Here is a 19,442-nt window from a genome sequence, read left to right as displayed (position 1 = left end):
GAAAAATACACAATATCTGCAATGCACTTTTTTCATGGCGTCTTGAGGAGAATATAATGAGTGTCAATCAAATCAGATTCAAATCATGTTGAGTTTTTCACACAATGTGTAGGGGGCGCTATAGAGTAAATTTGTTACATGGTATTCATTATTTCCAATCAGACCATAAAAACATAAAAAAGTGAGTGAAATATGAGCTCCGTAGATCATTTACATTAGGCGTGACTTGTCCTTGTCCTTTTGAGGGCGTGTTACGCAGAGACCGTAATGAATATCAAAAATGTTTTGGAATATTTATAACATGTCTTTAGATGCAAAAGATGTTGTTTCGGACTAAGTACGATTTTGAAAAAAAAAGTCCTTTTTATCATAGAGCGGTGCTCCAGGTGTGTTTTACTCATCAAAGGTCAGAGGTCAAAGGTAGCTCTATCACTGTCCCAAGTCTCGTGTGCCTAGGCCAAAAGAGTTTCATGTTTTTTCTTTTTTGAACTAGTCGGCGCTGTTGCGACGGGCGTTCTCGCAAGCTCCATTTTATTGGAGTTCGGGTCAAGCCGATCGCGTCTATGTCCCATGTGTGACATTCATCAATGTTCAGGGTCAAAAATGCCCAAGTTGTGGCAAAATGACCATGAATAATAATAAGTAGAAGAAACCAGGCAAGAACAAAGACTCGTCACATTCCATGGAATGGCTCGAGCCAATTAGATAAAAACAAATAGAAGCCAAATGAAGCACAGGCGCTGTGTCCACCAATCGTAGCCAAGCTCAAAACGCAATTGAGAAAGTTATATATATAAAGCCATAATATTGTTAATAATACAGACTATGAATAACGGCGGGGGTACACTGACGCCGGACTGGGTGCAGTGTGGGTCCTGCAAATTTGAAAGTGCTTAAAATCAATGGTTGGTTAAACTTACCATAACCCGAACCCCTGCCAAAGTCGGTGTACCAGGCAATCTGCAAGTGACCCGCCCCGCCCCAGTCCAGAGTCAGTGTACACAAGGCATAACAGATAATACAGTGCCATAGACTGAATGAACTGCACAAGTACATTTTAGTTTTAAATCTACAGTTTTTAATAATCCGCCTTTAAAAGTGATACATTAGGCCGCCATTATACATTATAATCATGAATAAGCAATAATAATAATAATAATAATAACTTTTATTTATATAGCGCTTTTCAGTGACCCAAAGACGCTGAACATAATAAAAAAGGGGGGGTATTTACAGACAGGGGGGACAACACGTACAGAACACATTAATATACAGATAAAATGAACAAGACAGAAGAAGTAGAGAGAAAAAGATGGGGATGTAACAGGGGGTAGAAGTGTAGGCAATGGGGTAGAGGAGGCTAGGGGTAGGGGAGGTCATAGGCTTGGGTGAAGAGGTATGTTTTTAGGCGGGATTTGAATGTTGTGAGTGAGGGAGAGTGGCGGACAGGTTGGGGGAGGGAGTTCCAGAGTGAATATGCACTCTGGAAGCAATGTGAATATTCCATCTAGACATAACTTGCATATGCCATTGTGTATAAATATGATTCATGTAACAGTGATACAGGGAGGCCCCTGCCACACACTCGGGCTCATACCCTCAGGAGCATCCAAACACTCTTCTGCTTCTCTTAGGAGTGGCGGTGTTCGGGTATTCCCTGTCCATGTCCATCGGGGGCATCCTGGCATCCCGCTGCCTGCACCAGGCCATGCTGTACGACGTGCTGCGCTCGCCCATGTCCTTCTTTGAACGTACGCCCAGTGGAAACCTCGTGAACCGCTTCTCCAAAGAGATCGACACCATTGACTCCGTCATCCCTAGCATCCTCAAGATGTTCACAGGCTCCATGTTCAACGTGATGGGCGCCTGTGTGGTCATCCTGGCAGCCACGCCGCTGGTGGCCATCATCATCCCTTTTCTAGGAGTGCTCTACTTCTTTGTGCAGGTAAACAAACATGCAGCACTTTGACATGTGTTGACTCTGTTGTGTTCAAGCAGTTACATTCATTTGAGTGTTTTTTTAGAGACATAGTACCTTTTGGAGTCGTTTTCAGACACCACACTCCCACTTAAAGAAGACATATTGTTTTTTTTAGGTACATCGTTTTGAAATGACAGACCTCCCCTACCCCTAGCCTCCTCTACCCCATTGCCTACTCTTCTACCCCCTGTTACATCCCCATCTTTTTCTCTCTACTTCTTCTGTCTTGTTCATTTTATCTGTATATTAAAGTGTATTGTACGTGTTGTCCCCCCTGTCTGTAAATACACCCCCTTTTTTATATATGTTCAGCGTCTTTGGGTCACTGAAAAGCGCTATATAAATAAAAGTTATTATTATTATTATTATAAGTAAATAATGATTTTGTTCATTGTAAACCACAATAGAAACAGCACTTCCTGTTCAAAATTGAACAACTGATGTGCCCTGCCTCATCATAGTGACAAGCATAGTGATGTTTCACTGGAACAAGTAGCAGATTGTCATTTACGTGTTTTTAGTGGCTACTTGGAGTAAGGACTAAATACAAGGATAGGGGGTAAGTGAAAACAGGACTTTTCTGAGCACTTGAGCCTCAGTTTTAAGACATGGCAAGTTTAACTCAAACATGTAGGAATCAATCCAAATACAACTGTGAGTAAACTAGTCCTGAGGAAAGAGTTTTCTTTATATGTCCCCTTTAAGTCATTGATTGCCCAGTGTAACAGTCTGTTGAGCTGAAGTGTTGTTTCTCTTCTCACTGTGACATAAACCTCATGTTGACCATATGAAATCATGTGTTTCTTGCACCGCTCAGATATCCTTTAGTTTGTCTAATGTTGTGCACTATTTCATGTTCAGTCCGTCACATTACACTAATCTGATTTATAAATTATAAATCAGATTTAAATAAACATTTCTCTTACTTAATAATTCCCCCCAAATACTTCCGGGGTCTAGATAGTACTTTTACTTAACTAATATTGTTTACCACTACTTCACGACGTGAGTAATGTTACTTTCAATAATATTATATAATTTTCTATATCATACATCGTCAGTACAATTGTTGTCTGCTCTACACTTGTGCCCTTGCTCTACACTTGTGCCCTTGCTCTACACTTGTGCCCTTGCTCTACACTTGTGCCCTTGCTCTACACTTGTGCCCTTGCTCTACACTTGTGCCCGTGCTCTACACTTGTGCCCTTGCTCTACACTTGTGCCCTTGCTCTACACTTGTGCCCTTGTGCCCGTGCTCTACACTTTTGCCCTTGCTCTACACTTGTGCCCGTGCTCTAGACTTGTGCCCTTGCTCTACACTTGTGCCCGTGCTCTACACTTGTGCCCGTGCTCTACACTTGCCCTTGCTCTACACTTGTGCCCGTGCTCTACACTTGTGCCCGTGCTCTACACTTGTGCCCTTGCTCTACACTTGTGCCCGTGCTCTACACTTGTACCCGTGCTCTACACTTGTGCCCTTGCTCTACACTTGTGCCCGTGCTCTACACTTGTGCCCGTGCTCTACACTTGTGCCCTTGCTCTACACTTGTGCCCGTGCTCTACACTTGTGCCCTTGCTCTACACTTGTGGCTGTGCTCTACACTTGTGCCCTTGCTCTACACTTGTGCCCGTGCTCTACACTTGTGCCCGTGCTCTACACTTGTGCCTGTGCTCTACACTTGTGCCCTTGCTCTACACTTGTGCCTGTGCTCTACACTTGTGCCCTTGCTCTACACTTGTGCCTGTGCTCTACACTTGTGCCCTTGCTCTACACTTGTGCCCTTGCTCTACACTTGTGCCCTTGCTCTACACTTGTGCCCTTGCTCTACACTTGTGCCCTTGCTCTACACTTGTGCCCTTGCTCTACACTTGTGCCCTTGCTCTACACTTGTGCCCGTTCTCTACACTTGTGCCCGTGCTCTACACTTGTGCCCTTGCTCTACACTTGCCCTTGCTCTACACTTGTGCCCTTGCTCTACACTTGTGCCCTTGCTCTACACTTGTGCCCTTGCTCTACACTTGTGCCTGTGCTCTACACTTGCCCTTGCTCTACACTTGTGCCCTTGCTCTACACTTGTGCCCTTGCTCTACACTTGTGCCCGTGCTCTACACTTGTGCCCTTGCTCTACACTTGTGCCCTTGCTCTACACTTGTGCCCGTGCTCTACACTTGTGCCCTTGCTCTACACTTGTGCCCGTGCTCTACACTTGTGCCCGTGCTCTACACTTGTGCCCGTGCTCTACACTTGTGCCCTTGCTCTACACTTGTGCCCTTGCTCTACACTTGTGCCCTTGCTCTACACTTGTGCCCTTGCTCTACACTTGTGCCTGTGCTCTACACTTAAGATAAGATAAGATAAGATAATCCTTTATTGTCCACACATGGGGAAATTTCATTGATACAATGCAGTAGATACAGAGGAAAAGGACAGATCACAGAATATAGGAAGTTTAAAAAACACTCTCAATAGAAGAACTCTTATAAACAAAAACTCCCATAGACAAAACCTCCCATTTCCCAACAAGGGATGGTGGGGAAAAATTAGGATGTCCGCCGGGATAACGTGACGATCTCCGGGTAAGACGATGGTTTTCCGCAGTTTCATGAGTTCGTCCTTTGTATAAACGCACCGGCGCCGATCCATACGGCGGCTGTGGCCGAGGAGCGCGGTGGGGCCGGGGGGGCTAGCTCAGAGCTAGCGCACATCACTTGTGCCCTTGCTCTACACTTGTGCCCTTGCTCTACACTTGTGCCCGTGCTCTACACTTGTGCCCGTGCTCTACACTTGTGCCCGTGCTCTACACTTGTGCCCGTGCTCTACACTTGTGCCCGTGCTCTACACTTGTGCCCTTGCTCTACACTTGTGCCCTTGCTCTACACTTGTGCCCTTGCTCTACACTTGTGCCTGTGCTCTACACTTAAGATAAGATAAGATAAGATAATCCTTTATTGTCCACACATGGGGAAATTTCATTGATACAATGCAGTAGATACAGAGGAAAAGGACAGATCACAGAATATAGGAAGTTTAAAAAACACTCTCAATAGAAGAACTCTTATAAACAAAAACTCCCATAGACAAAACCTCCCATTTCCCAACAAGGGATGGTGGGGAAAAATTAGGATGTCCGCCGGGATAACGTGACGATCTCCGGGTAAGACGATGGTTTTCCGCAGTTTCATGAGTTCGTCCTTTGTATAAACGCACCGGCGCCGATCCATACGGCGGCTGTGGCCGAGGAGCGCGGTGGGGCCGGGGGGGCTAGCTCAGAGCTAGCGCACATCACTTGTGCCCTTGCTCTACACTTGTGCCTGTGCTCTACACTTGTGCCCTTGCTCTACACTTGTGCCTGTGCTCTACACTTGTGCCTGTGCTCTACACTTGTGCCCTTGCGCTACACTTGTGCCCTTGCTCTACACTTGTGCCCTTGCGCTACACTTGTGCCCTTGCTCTACACTTGTGCCCTTGCGCTACACTTGTGCCCTTGCGCTACACTTGTGCCCTTGCTCTACACTTGTGACCGTGCTCTACACTTGTGCCCTTGCTCTACACTTGTGCCCTTGCTCTACACTTGTGCCCGTGCTCTACACTTGTGCCCGTGCTCTACACTTGTGCCCTTGCTCTACACTTGTGCCCTTGCTCTACACTTGTGCCCGTGCTCTACACTTGTGCCCGTGCTCTACACTTGTGCCCGTGCTCTACACTTGTGCCCGTGCTCTACACTTGTGCCCGTGCTCTACACTTGTGCCCTTGCTCTACACTTGTGCCCTTGCTCTACACTTGTGCCCTTGCTCTACACTTGTGCCTGTGCTCTACACTTAAGATAAGATAAGATAAGATAATCCTTTATTGTCCACACATGGGGAAATTTCATTGATACAATGCAGTAGATACAGAGGAAAAGGACAGATCACAGAATATAGGAAGTTTAAAAAACACTCTCAATAGAAGAACTCTTATAAACAAAAACTCCCATAGACAAAACCTCCCATTTCCCAACAAGGGATGGTGGGGAAAAATTAGGATGTCCGCCGGGATAACGTGACGATCTCCGGGTAAGACGATGGTTTTCCGCAGTTTCATGAGTTCGTCCTTTGTATAAACGCACCGGCGCCGATCCATACGGCGGCTGTGGCCGAGGAGCGCGGTGGGGCCGGGGGGGCTAGCTCAGAGCTAGCGCACATCACTTGTGCCCTTGCTCTACACTTGTGCCCTTGCTCTACACTTGTGCCCGTGCTCTACACTTGTGCCCGTGCTCTACACTTGTGCCCGTGCTCTACACTTGTGCCCGTGCTCTACACTTGTGCCCGTGCTCTACACTTGTGCCCTTGCTCTACACTTGTGCCCTTGCTCTACACTTGTGCCCTTGCTCTACACTTGTGCCTGTGCTCTACACTTAAGATAAGATAAGATAAGATAATCCTTTATTGTCCACACATGGGGAAATTTCATTGATACAATGCAGTAGATACAGAGGAAAAGGACAGATCACAGAATATAGGAAGTTTAAAAAACACTCTCAATAGAAGAACTCTTATAAACAAAAACTCCCATAGACAAAACCTCCCATTTCCCAACAAGGGATGGTGGGGAAAAATTAGGATGTCCGCCGGGATAACGTGACGATCTCCGGGTAAGACGATGGTTTTCCGCAGTTTCATGAGTTCGTCCTTTGTATAAACGCACCGGCGCCGATCCATACGGCGGCTGTGGCCGAGGAGCGCGGTGGGGCCGGGGGGGCTAGCTCAGAGCTAGCGCACATCACTTGTGCCCTTGCTCTACACTTGTGCCTGTGCTCTACACTTGTGCCCTTGCTCTACACTTGTGCCTGTGCTCTACACTTGTGCCTGTGCTCTACACTTGTGCCCTTGCGCTACACTTGTGCCCTTGCTCTACACTTGTGCCCTTGCGCTACACTTGTGCCCTTGCGCTACACTTGTGCCCTTGCTCTACACTTGTGACCGTGCTCTACACTTGTGCTCTACACTTGTGCCCTTGCTCTACACTTGTGCCTGTGCTCTACACTTGTGCCTGTGCTCTACACTTGTGCCTTTGCTCTACACTTGTGCCCTTGCTCTACACTTGTGACCGTGCTCTACACTTGTGCTCTACACTTGTGCCCTTGCTCTACACTTGTGCCAGTGCTCTACACTTGTGCCCTTGCTCTACACTTGTGCCCTTGCTCTACACTTGTGGCTGTGCTCTACACTTGTGCCCTTGCTCTACACTTGTGCCCTTGCACTAACACTTGTGCCCTTGCTCTACACTTGTGCCCGTGCTCTACACTTGTGCCCTTGTGCCCGTGCTCTACACTTTTGCCCTTGCTCTACACTTGTGCCCGTGCTCTACACTTGTGCCCGTGCTCTACACTTGTGCCCGTGCTCTACACTTGTGCCCTTGCTCTACACTTGTGCCCGTGCTCTACACTTGTGCCCTTGTGCCCGTGCTCTACACTTGTGCCCTTGCTCTACACTTGTGCCCTTGCTCTACTTTTGTGCCCTTGCTCTACTTTTGTGCCCTTGCTCTACTTTTGTGCCTTTGCTCTACACTTGTGCCCGTGCTCTACACTTGTGCCTGTGCTCTATACTTGTGCCCTTGCTCTACACTTGTGCCCTTGCTCTACACTTGTGACCGTGCTCTACACTTGTGCCTGTGCTCTACACTTGTGCCCTTGCTCTACACTTGTGCCCTTGCTCTACACTTGTACCTGTGCTCTACACTTGTGCCCGTGCTCTACACTTGTACCTGTGCTCTACACTTGTGCCCGTGCTCTACACTTGTGCCCGTGCTCTACACTTGTGCCCGTGCTCTACACATGTGCCCGTGCTCTACACTTGTGCCCGTGCTCTACACTTGTGCCCTTGTGCCCGTGCTCTACACTTTTGCCCTTGCTCTACACTTGTGCCGTGCTCTACACTTGTCCCCGTGCTCTACACTTGTGCCCTTGCTCTACACTTGTGCCCGTGCTCTACACTTGTGCCCGTGCTCTACACTTGTGCCCGTGCTCTACACTTGTGCCCTTGTGCCCGTGCTCTACACTTGTGCCCTTGCTCTACTTTTGTGCCCTTGCTCTACTTTTGTGCCCTTGCTCTACACTTGTGCCTGTGCTCTAAACTTGTGCCCGTGCTCTACACTTGTGCCTGTGCTCTACACTTGTGCCCTTGCTCTACACTTGTGCCCTTGCTCTACACTTGTGCCCGTGCTCTACACTTTTGCCCGTGCTCTACACTTGTGCTCGTGCTCTACACTTGTGCCTGTGCTCTACACTTGTGCCCTTGCTCTACACTTGTGCCCGTGCTTTACACTTGTTCCTGTGCTCTACACTTGTGCCCGTGCTCTACACTTGTGCCCTTGCTCTACACTTGTGCCCTTGCTCTACACTTGTGCCCTTGCTCTACACTTGTGCCCGTTCTCTACACTTGTGCCCGTGCTCTACACTTGTGCCCTTGCTCTACACTTGTGACCGTGCTCTACACTTGTGCTCTACACTTGTGCCCTTGCTCTACACTTGTGCCCTTGCCCTACACTTGTGCCCTTGCGCTACACTTGTGCCCTTGCTCTACACTTGTGCCCTTGCTCTACACTTGTGACCGTGCTCTACACTTGTGCTCTACACTTGTGCCCTTGCTCTACACTTGTGCCAGTGCTCTACACTTGTGCCCTTGCTCTACACTTGTGCCCTTGCTCTACACTTGTGGCTGTGCTCTACACTTGTGCCCTTGCTCTACACTTGTGCCCTTGCTCTACACTTGTGCCCTTGCTCTACACTTGTGCCCGTGCTCTACACTTGTGCCCTTGTGCCCGTGCTCTACACTTTTGCCCTTGCTCTACACTTGTGCCCTTGCTCTACACTTGTGCCCGTGCTCTACACTTGTGCCCTTGCTCTACACTTGTGCCCGTGCTCTACACTTGTGCCCTTGCTCTACACTTGTGCCCGTGCTCTACACTTGTGCCCGTGCTCTACACTTGTGCCCGTGCTCTACACTTGTGCCCGTGCTCTACACTTGTGCCCTTGCTCTACACTTGTGCCCGTGCTCTACACTTGTGCCCTTGCTCTACACTTGTGCCCTTGCTCTACACTTGTGCCCGTGCTCTACACTTGTGCCCTTGCTCTACACTTGTGCCCTTGCTCTACACTTGTGCCTGTGCTCTACACTTGTGCCCTTGCTCTACTTTTGTGCCCTTGCTCTACACTTGTGCCTGTGCTCTACACTTGTGCCCGTGCTCTACACTTGTGCCTGTGCTCTACACTTGTGCCCTTGCTCTACACTTGTGCCCTTGCTCTACACTTGTGCCCGTGCTCTACACTTTTGCCCGTGCTCTACACTTGTGCTCGTGCTCTACACTTGTGCCTGTGCTCTACACTTGTGCCCTTGCTCTACACTTGTGCCCGTGCTCTACACTTGTACCCGTGCTCTACACTTGTGCCCTTGCTCTACACTTGTGCCCTTGCTCTACACTTGTGCCCTTGCTCTACACTTGTGCCCGTTCTCTACACTTGTGCCCGTGCTCTACACTTGTGCCCTTGCTCTACACTTGCCCTTGCTCTACACTTGTGCCCTTGCTCTACACTTGTGCCCTTGCTCTACACTTGTGCCTGTGCTCTACACTTGCCCTTGCTCTACACTTGTGCCCTTGCTCTACACTTGTGCCCGTGCTCTACACTTGTGCCCGTGCGCTACACTTGTGCCCTTGCTCTACACTTGTGCCCTTGCTCTACACTTGTGCCCTTGCTCTACACTTGTGCCCGTGCTCTACACTTGTGCCCTTGTGCCCGTGCTCTACACTTGTGCCCTTGCTCTACACTTGTGCCTGTGCTCTACACTTGTGCCCGTGCTCTACACTTGTGCCCTTCCTCTACACTTGTGCCCTTGCTCTACACTTGTGCCCTTGCCCTACACTTGTGCCCTTGCTCTACACTTGTGCCCTTGCTCTACACTTGTGCCCGTGCTCTACACTTGTGCCCGTGCTCTACACTTGTGCCCTTGCTCTACAATTGTGCCTGTGCTCTACACTTGTGCCCGTGCTCTACACTTGTGCCCTTGCTCTACACTTGTGCCCTTGCTCTACACTTGTGCCCGTGCTCTACACTTGTGCCCGTGCTCTACACTTGTGCCCTTGCTCTACACTTGTGCCCGTGCTCTATACTTGTGCCCTTGCTCTACACTTGTGCCCTTGCTCTACACTTGTGACCGTGCTCTACACTTGTGCCTGTGCTCTACACTTGTGCCCTTGCTCTACACTTGTGCCCGTGCTCTACACTTGTACCTGTGCTCTACACTTGTGCCCGTGCTCTACACTTGTGCCCGTGCTCTACACTTGTGCCCGTGCTCTACACATGTGCCCGTGCTCTACACTTGTGCCCGTGCTCTACACTTGTGCCCTTGTGCCCGTGCTCTACACTTTTGCCCTTGCTCTACTTTTGTGCCCTTGCTCTACTTTTGTGCCCTTGCTCTACACTTGTGCCTGTGCTCTACACTTGTGCCCGTGCTCTACACTTGTGCCTGTGCTCTACACTTGTGCCTGTGCTCTACACTTGTGCCCTTGCTCTACACTTGTGCCCTTGCTCTACACTTGTGCCCGTGCTCTACACTTGTGCCCGTGCTCTACACTTGTGCCCGTGCTCTACACTTGTGCCCGTGCTCTACACTTGTGCCCGTGCTCTACACTTGTGCCCTTGCTCTACACTTGTGCCCGTGCTCTACACTTGTGCCCTTGTGCCCGTGCTCTACACTTGTGCCCTTGCTCTACACTTGTGCCTGTGCTCTACACTTGTGCCCTTGCTCTACACTTGTGCCCTTGCTCTACACTTGTGCCCGTGCTCTAAACTTGTGTCCTTGCTCTACACTTGTGACCGTGCTCTACACTTGTGCTCTACACTTGTGCCCTTGCTCTACACTTGTGCCCTTGCCCTACACTTGTGCCCTTGCGCTACACTTGTGCCCTTGCTCTACACTTGTGCCCTTGCTCTACACTTGTGACCGTGCTCTACACTTGTGCTCTACACTTGTGCCCTTGCTCTACACTTGTGCCAGTGCTCTACACTTGTGCCCTTGCTCTACACTTGTGCCCTTGCTCTACACTTGTGGCTGTGCTCTACACTTGTGCCCTTGCTCTACACTTGTGCCCTTGCTCTACACTTGTGCCCTTGCTCTACACTTGTGCCCGTGCTCTACACTTGTGCCCTTGTGCCCGTGCTCTACACTTTTGCCCTTGCTCTACACTTGTGCCCTTGCTCTACACTTGTGCCCGTGCTCTACACTTGTGCCCTTGCTCTACACTTGTGCCCGTGCTCTACACTTGTGCCCTTGCTCTACACTTGTGCCCGTGCTCTACACTTGTGCCCGTGCTCTACACTTGTGCCCGTGCTCTACACTTGTGCCCGTGCTCTACACTTGTGCCCTTGCTCTACACTTGTGCCCGTGCTCTACACTTGTGCCCTTGCTCTACACTTGTGCCCTTGCTCTACACTTGTGCCCGTGCTCTACACTTGTGCCCTTGCTCTACACTTGTGCCCTTGCTCTACACTTGTGCCTGTGCTCTACACTTGTGCCCTTGCTCTACTTTTGTGCCTGTGCTCTACACTTGTGCCCGTGCTCTACACTTGTGCCCGTGCTCTACACTTGTGCCCTTGCTCTACACTTGTGCCCTTGCTCTACACTTGTGCCCGTGCTCTACACTTTTGCCCGTGCTCTACACTTGTGCTCGTGCTCTACACTTGTGCCTGTGCTCTACACTTGTGCCCTTGCTCTACACTTGTGCCCGTGCTTTACACTTGTTTTTTGTGCTTTACACTTGTGCCCGTGCTCTACACTTGTGCCCTTGCTCTACACTTGTGCCCTTGCTCTACACTTGTGCCCTTGCTCTACACTTGTGCCCGTTCTCTACACTTGTGCCCGTGCTCTACACTTGTGCCCTTGCTCTACACTTGCCCTTGCTCTACACTTGTGCCCTTGCTCTACACTTGTGCCCTTGCTCTACACTTGTGCCTGTGCTCTACACTTGCCCTTGCTCTACACTTGTGCCCTTGCTCTACACTTGTGCCCGTGCTCTACACTTGTGCCCGTGCGCTACACTTGTGCCCTTGCTCTACACTTGTGCCCTTGCTCTACACTTGTGCCCTTGCTCTACACTTGTGCCCGTGCTCTACACTTGTGCCCTTGTGCCCGTGCTCTACACTTGTGCCCTTGCTCTACACTTGTGCCTGTGCTCTACACTTGTGCCCGTGCTCTACACTTGTGCCCTTCCTCTACACTTGTGCCCTTGCTCTACACTTGTGCCCTTGCCCTACACTTGTGCCCTTGCTCTACACTTGTGCCCTTGCTCTACACTTGTGCCCGTGCTCTACACTTGTGCCCGTGCTCTACACTTGTGCCCTTGCTCTACACTTGTGCCTGTGCTCTACACTTGTGCCCGTGCTCTACACTTGTGCCCTTGCTCTACACTTGTGCCCTTGCTCTACACTTGTGCCCGTGCTCTACACTTGTGCCCGTGCTCTACACTTGTGCCCTTGCTCTACACTTGTGCCCGTGCTCTATACTTGTGCCCTTGCTCTACACTTGTGCCCTTGCTCTACACTTGTGACCGTGCTCTACACTTGTGCCTGTGCTCTACACTTGTGCCCTTGCTCTACACTTGTGCCCGTGCTCTACACTTGTACCTGTGCTCTACACTTGTGCCCGTGCTCTACACTTGTGCCCGTGCTCTACACTTGTGCCCGTGCTCTACACATGTGCCCGTGCTCTACACTTGTGCCTGTGCTCTACACTTGTGCCTGTGCTCTACACTTGTGCCCTTGCTCTACACTTGTGCCCTTGCTCTACACTTGTGCCCGTGCTCTACACTTGTGCCCGTGCTCTACACTTGTGCCCGTGCTCTACACTTGTGCCCGTGCTCTACACTTGTGCCCTTGCTCTACACTTGTGCCCGTGCTCTACACTTGTGCCCTTGTGCCCGTGCTCTACACTTGTGCCCTTGCTCTACACTTGTGCCCTTGCTCTACTTTTGTGCCCTTGCTCTACTTTTGTGCCCTTGCTCTACTTTTGTGCCCTTGCTCTACACTTGTGCCTGTGCTCTACACTTGTGCCCTTGCTCTACACTTGTGCCTGTGCTCTACACTTGTGCCCTTGCTCTACACTTGTGCCTGTGCTCTACACTTGTGCCCTTGCTCTACACTTGTGCTCGTGCTCTACACTTGTGCCTGTGCTCTACACTTGTGCCCGTGCTCTACACTTGTGCCCTTGCTCTACACTTGTGCCCTTGCTCTACACTTGTGCCCTTGCTCTACACTTGTGCCCTTGCTCTACACTTGTGCCCGTTCTCTACACTTGTGCCCGTGCTCTACACTTGTGCCCTTGCTCTACACTTGCCCTTGCTCTACACTTGTGCCCGTTCTCTACACTTGCCCTTGCTCTACACTTGTGCCCTTGCTCTACACTTGTGCCCTTGCTCTACACTTGTGCCCGTGCTCTACACTTGTGCCCGTGCGCTACACTTGTGCCCTTGCTCTACACTTGTGCCCTTGCTCTACACTTGTGCCCTTGCTCTACACTTGTGCCCGTGCTCTACACTTGTGCCCTTGTGCCCGTGCTCTACACTTGTGCCCTTGCTCTACACTTGTGCCTGTGCTCTACACTTGTGCCCGTGCTCTACACTTGTGCCCTTGCTCTACACTTGTGCCCTTGCTCTACACTTGTGCCCTTGCTCTACACTTGTGCCCTTGCCCTACACTTGTGCCCTTGCTCTACACTTGTGCCCTTGCTCTACACTTGTGCCCGTGCTCTACACTTGTGCCCGTGCTCTACACTTGTGCCCTTGCTCTACACTTGTGCCTGTGCTCTACACTTGTGCCCGTGCTCTACACTTGTGCCCTTGCTCTACACTTGTGCCCTTGCTCTACACTTGTGCCCTTGCCCTACACTTGTGCCCTTGCTCTACACTTGTGCCCTTGCTCTACACTTGTGCCCTTGCTCTACACTTGTGCCCTTGCTCTACACTTGTGCCCTTGCTCTACACTTGTGCCCGTGCTCTACACTTGTGCCCTTGCTCTACACTTGTGCCTGTGCTCTACACTTGTGCCCGTGCTCTACACTTGTGCCCTTGCTCTACACTTGTGCCCTTGCTCTACACTTGTGCCCTTGCCCTACACTTGTGCCCTTGCTCTACACTTGTGCCCTTGCTCTACACTTGTGCCCTTGCTCTACACTTGTGCCCTTGCTCTACACTTGTGCCCTTGCTCTACACTTGTGCCCTTGCTCTACACTTGTGCCCGTGCTCTACACTTGTGCCCTTGCTCTACACTTGTGCCCTTGCTCTACACTTGTGCCCGTGCTCTACACTTGTGCCCGTGCTCTACACTTGTGCCCGTGCTCTACACTTGTGCCCGTGCTCTACACTTGTGCCCTTGCTCTACACTTGTGCCCTTGCTCTACACTTGTGCCCGTGCTCTACACTTGTGCCCGTGCTCTACACTTGTGCCCTTGCTCTACACTTGTGCCTGTGCTCTACGCTCTCCTCAGCGCTTCTACGTGGCCTCGTCTCGACAGCTCAAGCGTCTGGAGTCTGTGAGCCGCTCACCCATCTACACCCACTTCAATGAGACTCTGCTGGGAGCCTCTGTCATCAGGGCCTTTGGAGAGCAGAAGCGCTTCATTGGAGAGAGCGACCTGAGGGTGGACCACAACCAGAAGGCCTACTTCCCCAGCATTATAGCCAACAGGTCAGACAGCTGCTCCAGGTTTATACTGCAGAGGACTGCTTGTGTTTCCATTGGTTCAATGAGCATTTCAAAAGCTACATTTCAACTGGCTCAGTTTGTGGTGGATTTTTTAAGTCCAAAAGTCTCTCCACCATTAACTGTTTCTCCACTGTCTCAAGTGAAAGTGGACCCTTAGAGGCTCTACCTTCAAAGGTCTGGCTCTCTTGGGCTCCAGGTGGACTTTAGCTTATGAGGAGCACCATATCACATCCAGATGATTGGACAGAGAGAACGCGGCAGAGAGAAACACTAAACCTGTCTGTCTGTCTGTGTCTGTGTGTCTGTCTGTCTGTCTGTGTCTGTCTGTCTGTGTCTGTCTGTCTGTGTGTCTGTCTGTCTGTCTGTCTGTCTGTGTCTGTCTGTGTCTGTCTGTCTGTCTGTCTGTCTGTGTGTGTCTGTGTGTCTATGTGTCTGTCTGTCTGTCTGTCTGTGTCTGTCTGTGTCTGTCTGTGTCTGTCTGTCTTTCTGTCTGTCTGTGTGTGTCTGTGTGTCTGTGTCTGTGTGTCTGTCTGTCTGTCTGTCTGTCTGTGTCTGTCTGTCTGTCTGTCTGTCTGTGTCTTTGTGTGTGTGTGTCTGTGTGTCTGTCTGTCTGTGTGTGTGTCTATGTGTGTCTGTCTGTGTCTGTCTGTCTGTCTGTGTCTGTCTGTGTCTGTCTGTCTGTGTGTCTGTCTGTCTGTCTGTGTCTGTCTGTCTGTCTGTCTGTGTGTGTCTGTGTGTCTATGTGTCTGTCTGTCTGTCTGTCTGTCTGTGTCTGTCTGTGTCTGTCTGTGTCTGTCTGTGTCTGTCTGTCTGTGTCTGTCTGTCTGTCTGTCTGTCTGTCTGTCTTTCTGTCTGTCTGTGTGTGTCTGTGTGTCTGTGTCTGTGTGTCTGTCTGTCTGTCTGTCTGTGTCTGTCTGTCTGTCTGTCTGTGTCTGTCTGTCTGTGTCTGTCTGTGTCTGTCTGTCTGTCTGTCTGTCTGTGTCTTTGTGTGTGTGTGTCTGTGTGTCTGTCTGTCTGTGTGTGTGTCTATGTGTGTCTGTCTGTCTGCCTGTGTGTGTCTGTCTATCTGTCTGTCTATCTGTCTATCTGTCTGTCTGTCTGTCTGTGTGTTTGCAGGTGGCTCGCCATCCGCTTGGAGTTTGTGGGGAACTGCATTGTGTCGTGTGCAGCTTTGTTTGCCGTGATCGCCCGAGAGAGTCTCAGCCCTGGGATCATGGGCTTGTCCATCACCTACGCCCTCCAGGTTAGCACCGCCACAGCACCACCGCACACGTTACAGCACTGCCACACATACATCAGCACCACCGCACATACAACAGCTCCAGAGCGCACACCACAGCAGCGTCTCACATGGTCATGGTTTGCCTCCGGGCTGCCACAGATTCTCCAGTAGGTGGAATTTCCTTTTGAATACTTAGCACTTTGACATGGTGTTATGACAAAAAAAAATGACCCACTGTTTCCCACTCATTTTTAATATAATTAGTAGCATGGCTGTTTACATTTTTTACACTTTTCTATCAATAAGATATTATTTGTTTAATTGTTATAATAACTCCTGTCCTGTTTCTCCAAGTCAAAGCTTTTCATTTGATTATATTTTACAATCTGGGAGAAAATGTGTATTCCTTTTGTTATATAAGAGTTCAGTGGGGACTCTTGGAGTGATTGCTGCCTAGCTCAGTTGGGTCTGTCGGGCTGCAGTGGATTTATCCGTCTATGTTACGAGTTCACCTGGGGAGAGTCAACATTTCTGCTAGGATACTTCTTTCTTGAAAATGTCTAAGAAACCAAACAAGAAGAACACTGCCAAGAACCAGGCCAGCAAGATTACAAAGGCAGTCGACGCAAAGATGGATAAGGCCCTGGTGGAAATGCATGATTTAAAATCCAAGGGTCTCTACCCTGCAAACCAACATGGCAGAATTAACGAGCCAGGTTCGCGTCCCGACTCACGTGGACAACCTGGAAAGTTGTGATTGCAGAGGCCATCTGCGGATTGTTGGTCTTCCAGAGGACACTGAAGGGAAACGTGAATCCCTAAATATCTTGAGAAACCAAGTGAAATCTCTAAGAGAGAAGGAAGTGGATTACTCTTTGCTTTATCCCCCAACGCTGAGGCTCAACGTGGATGAAAAAATACAAATATTCACCACACCGGAGGAGGATTTAGCATTTGCAGATGCGCTGCTGGACCCCTGAGCCCCTTATTTCAATGAAAGGGTCCTGGACTTTACTGGTGACATTTGAGTATCTGCCCAGTGTGGGCCAGTGTTCCAAGTTTTAGTTTGTAAATCCCCAGATGAAAATGTTGTATCAACCGGAGGGCCTTTTTTTAACCTAGAAAATGATTTTCCTGCCATCTTTGGATCTCTTTTTGAGTTCCTTTTTTTGCAGTTAATTTTATCATATTGTGTGACCAGAGAGCTGTGCAGATTTGAAAAATTATTTCAGCAAGTTTAATGCCATATACACATATATATGCACATATATGTATATGGCATTTGAAAAATTACAAATAGCATTCTTCAAAGTTAATGGAATATTGAGCCCAATTAAGCGGTCATAGGTACGAGCAAAGATAGGAAAATTGGAAAAATGTATACTATATACATATTAGAAACTAATTTACATGACTTCAAACTATTTGTTACTGCTGCTGCTGCTACTGCTACTGATACTGCTACTGCTACTGCAACAAACATAAGAGGGGTGTGGCCATATTGAGCTCAAGCAGAATAGTCTTTGAACAGAGTTTTTATCATAAAGATGGCAGATTTGTATCAGTCAAACTATTAATGGAAGTCTGTTTACTTTGATAAATATATGCTCTTCCAGGAAGTGACCTCACTTTTTATATTGAAGCTGTGGATCTGATTGCAAACCACTCTGTGGAAACCCTTGTCCGTGGTGGCCACTGGAACTTACATGTTCAGCCGACATTGGAGGTCTTAAAGTACTGGTAATTAATACATAATATAGGGTCAATGAATATCTGGAGAGAGATGAATTTTATGGGTTAATATGTCAATATACACATTAATCCAACCCGCATAAGATTTATACTAGAATAGACTACTTTTTATTTTCAACAAAACTACTTACTTACTACTGGAGATCTGTAACAGAAACAAAAAAACACACTTTGGAGATTTAATGCTAGTCTACTCCACCCATCCTCTGGGATGTAGACAAGGTAGTTTTGACAGAACAAACTGAAGCTGTCGGAAGCTAAACATGCCCAAAACAAGGATCCTCAAACGCTACAGGACATTAAAAGACTGTGAAAGTGATTTTGGTTTCTTAAAGGTGTTGTTGGAGGTGGTTGGTAGCAGGAGAGCTTGACACAAGCTTCTGGATTTTAAAAGATGTTTATTCACAGAAACAGCATCAATTTACAGACAAGCCTACTTTGCCTGGGAGCTCCTCTACAGCCAGATCTGACCCTAATTTAACACCAGTTTATTTAGTTAGTCCCTCCCTCCTTACAAAAGGCAGATCCCCATTTGCCTCTCATGCATGTATATGTATATATGTATATATATATATATATATATATATATATATGTGTGTGTGTGTGTGTGTGTGTGTGTGTGTGTGTGTGTGTGTGTGTGTGTGTGTGTGTATATATATACATACATACATACATACATACAACTTATTTTTGACTTTGTTCGGCTGGATTATTGAGTGTTTTCGTAGTGTCGTCGTGATGTGCACTGGCTCCGAGCGCGCCCTCCGGCCGCCGCCGACGTACAGTATGCCGCGGTACACGTTTATATAAGGAGGAACTTCATGAACGATCAGTCGCGTCGTTATCCCGGCGGACATCCTAAGGAAAACACAGAGAAGCAGAAGGGCTGGACGTAAACTCCGAGAGAAGAGAGGAGGAAACAGGAAGTCGGTTCCCGCCGTAGTCATGGGTAACGTGAGGTCCCTTCAAAATAAAATGACGGAAATAGCGAGCCTCATGCGGTCCCAGAGGATTTATAGGGACAGCAGTGTCTTGATTTTCACAGAGACCTGGTTAATAGACACGAGCTGGTGCAAATCCGAACACTGCACAGTGAAGCAGCAGCTATGTAACAAGGATATTGAACTATTGACTATTGGCATGAGGCCATATTATCTGCCCCGGGAGTTCTCGCATGTGATTTTGATCGCAGTCTATGTGGCCCCGTCTGCCAATGCTGAAAATGCTTGTGAAGCACTGCTCTCCTGCACTTGTAGGCTGCAAACACAGCACCCACAGGCTCTCTTCCTCATCTCTGGTGACTTTAACCACGCTTCTCCCTCTTCTGTTCTACCAACATACACCCAGTATGTTACCTGCCCCACCAGAGAGAATAGAACATTGGACTAGTTTTTTGCCAACACCAAGGAGGCTTATTCCTCTTCCCCCCTCCCTCCCCTGGGCAGCTCGGACCACAACCTTGTACATCTGAGGCCTGTGTATGAACCCATCGTGCGCAGGCAGCCTGTGGTGTCCCGTGAGGTGAGGATGTGGTCTGCTGAGAGCGAGGAGGCTCTGAGGGACTGCTTCAGCACCACTGTCTGGACTGAGCTTTATGACCCACATGGGGAGGACATCAACACCATCACAGAGTGCATCACGGACTACATCAACTTCTGTTTTGAGAACATTGTTCCCTCCCGGACGGTGCAGTGTTTTCCAAACAACAAGCCATGGATTAACCGTGAACTGAAGGCTCTGCTGAAGGAGA

General features: G+C 49.2%; 1 protein-coding gene across 1 annotated transcript in view; it reads left to right on the top strand.

The window, feature by feature from the left end:
- The window catches only part of abcc1 (ATP binding cassette subfamily C member 1 (ABCC1 blood group)), a 130,130-nt gene that overhangs the window by 70,361 nt on the left and 40,327 nt on the right, over window positions 1–19,442 (top strand). Inside the window, exons 23-25 of the mRNA XM_072442332.1 lie at window positions 1,635–1,945; window positions 14,501–14,700; window positions 15,835–15,961. Of these exons, the coding sequence (XP_072298433.1) occupies window positions 1,635–1,945; window positions 14,501–14,700; window positions 15,835–15,961 (638 nt within the window). The remainder of the gene's footprint in view (window positions 1–1,634; window positions 1,946–14,500; window positions 14,701–15,834; window positions 15,962–19,442) is intronic.

Source organism: Eucyclogobius newberryi, unplaced genomic scaffold (assembly GCF_026437365.1).
Source record: "Eucyclogobius newberryi isolate DKJ021-1_F unplaced genomic scaffold, fEucNew1.0.hap1 SCAF_13, whole genome shotgun sequence".
NCBI lineage: Eukaryota > Metazoa > Chordata > Actinopteri > Gobiiformes > Gobiidae > Eucyclogobius > Eucyclogobius newberryi.
Note: the sequence above shows the minus strand (reverse complement) of the source record. Positions and strands in the feature narration are given on the sequence as shown.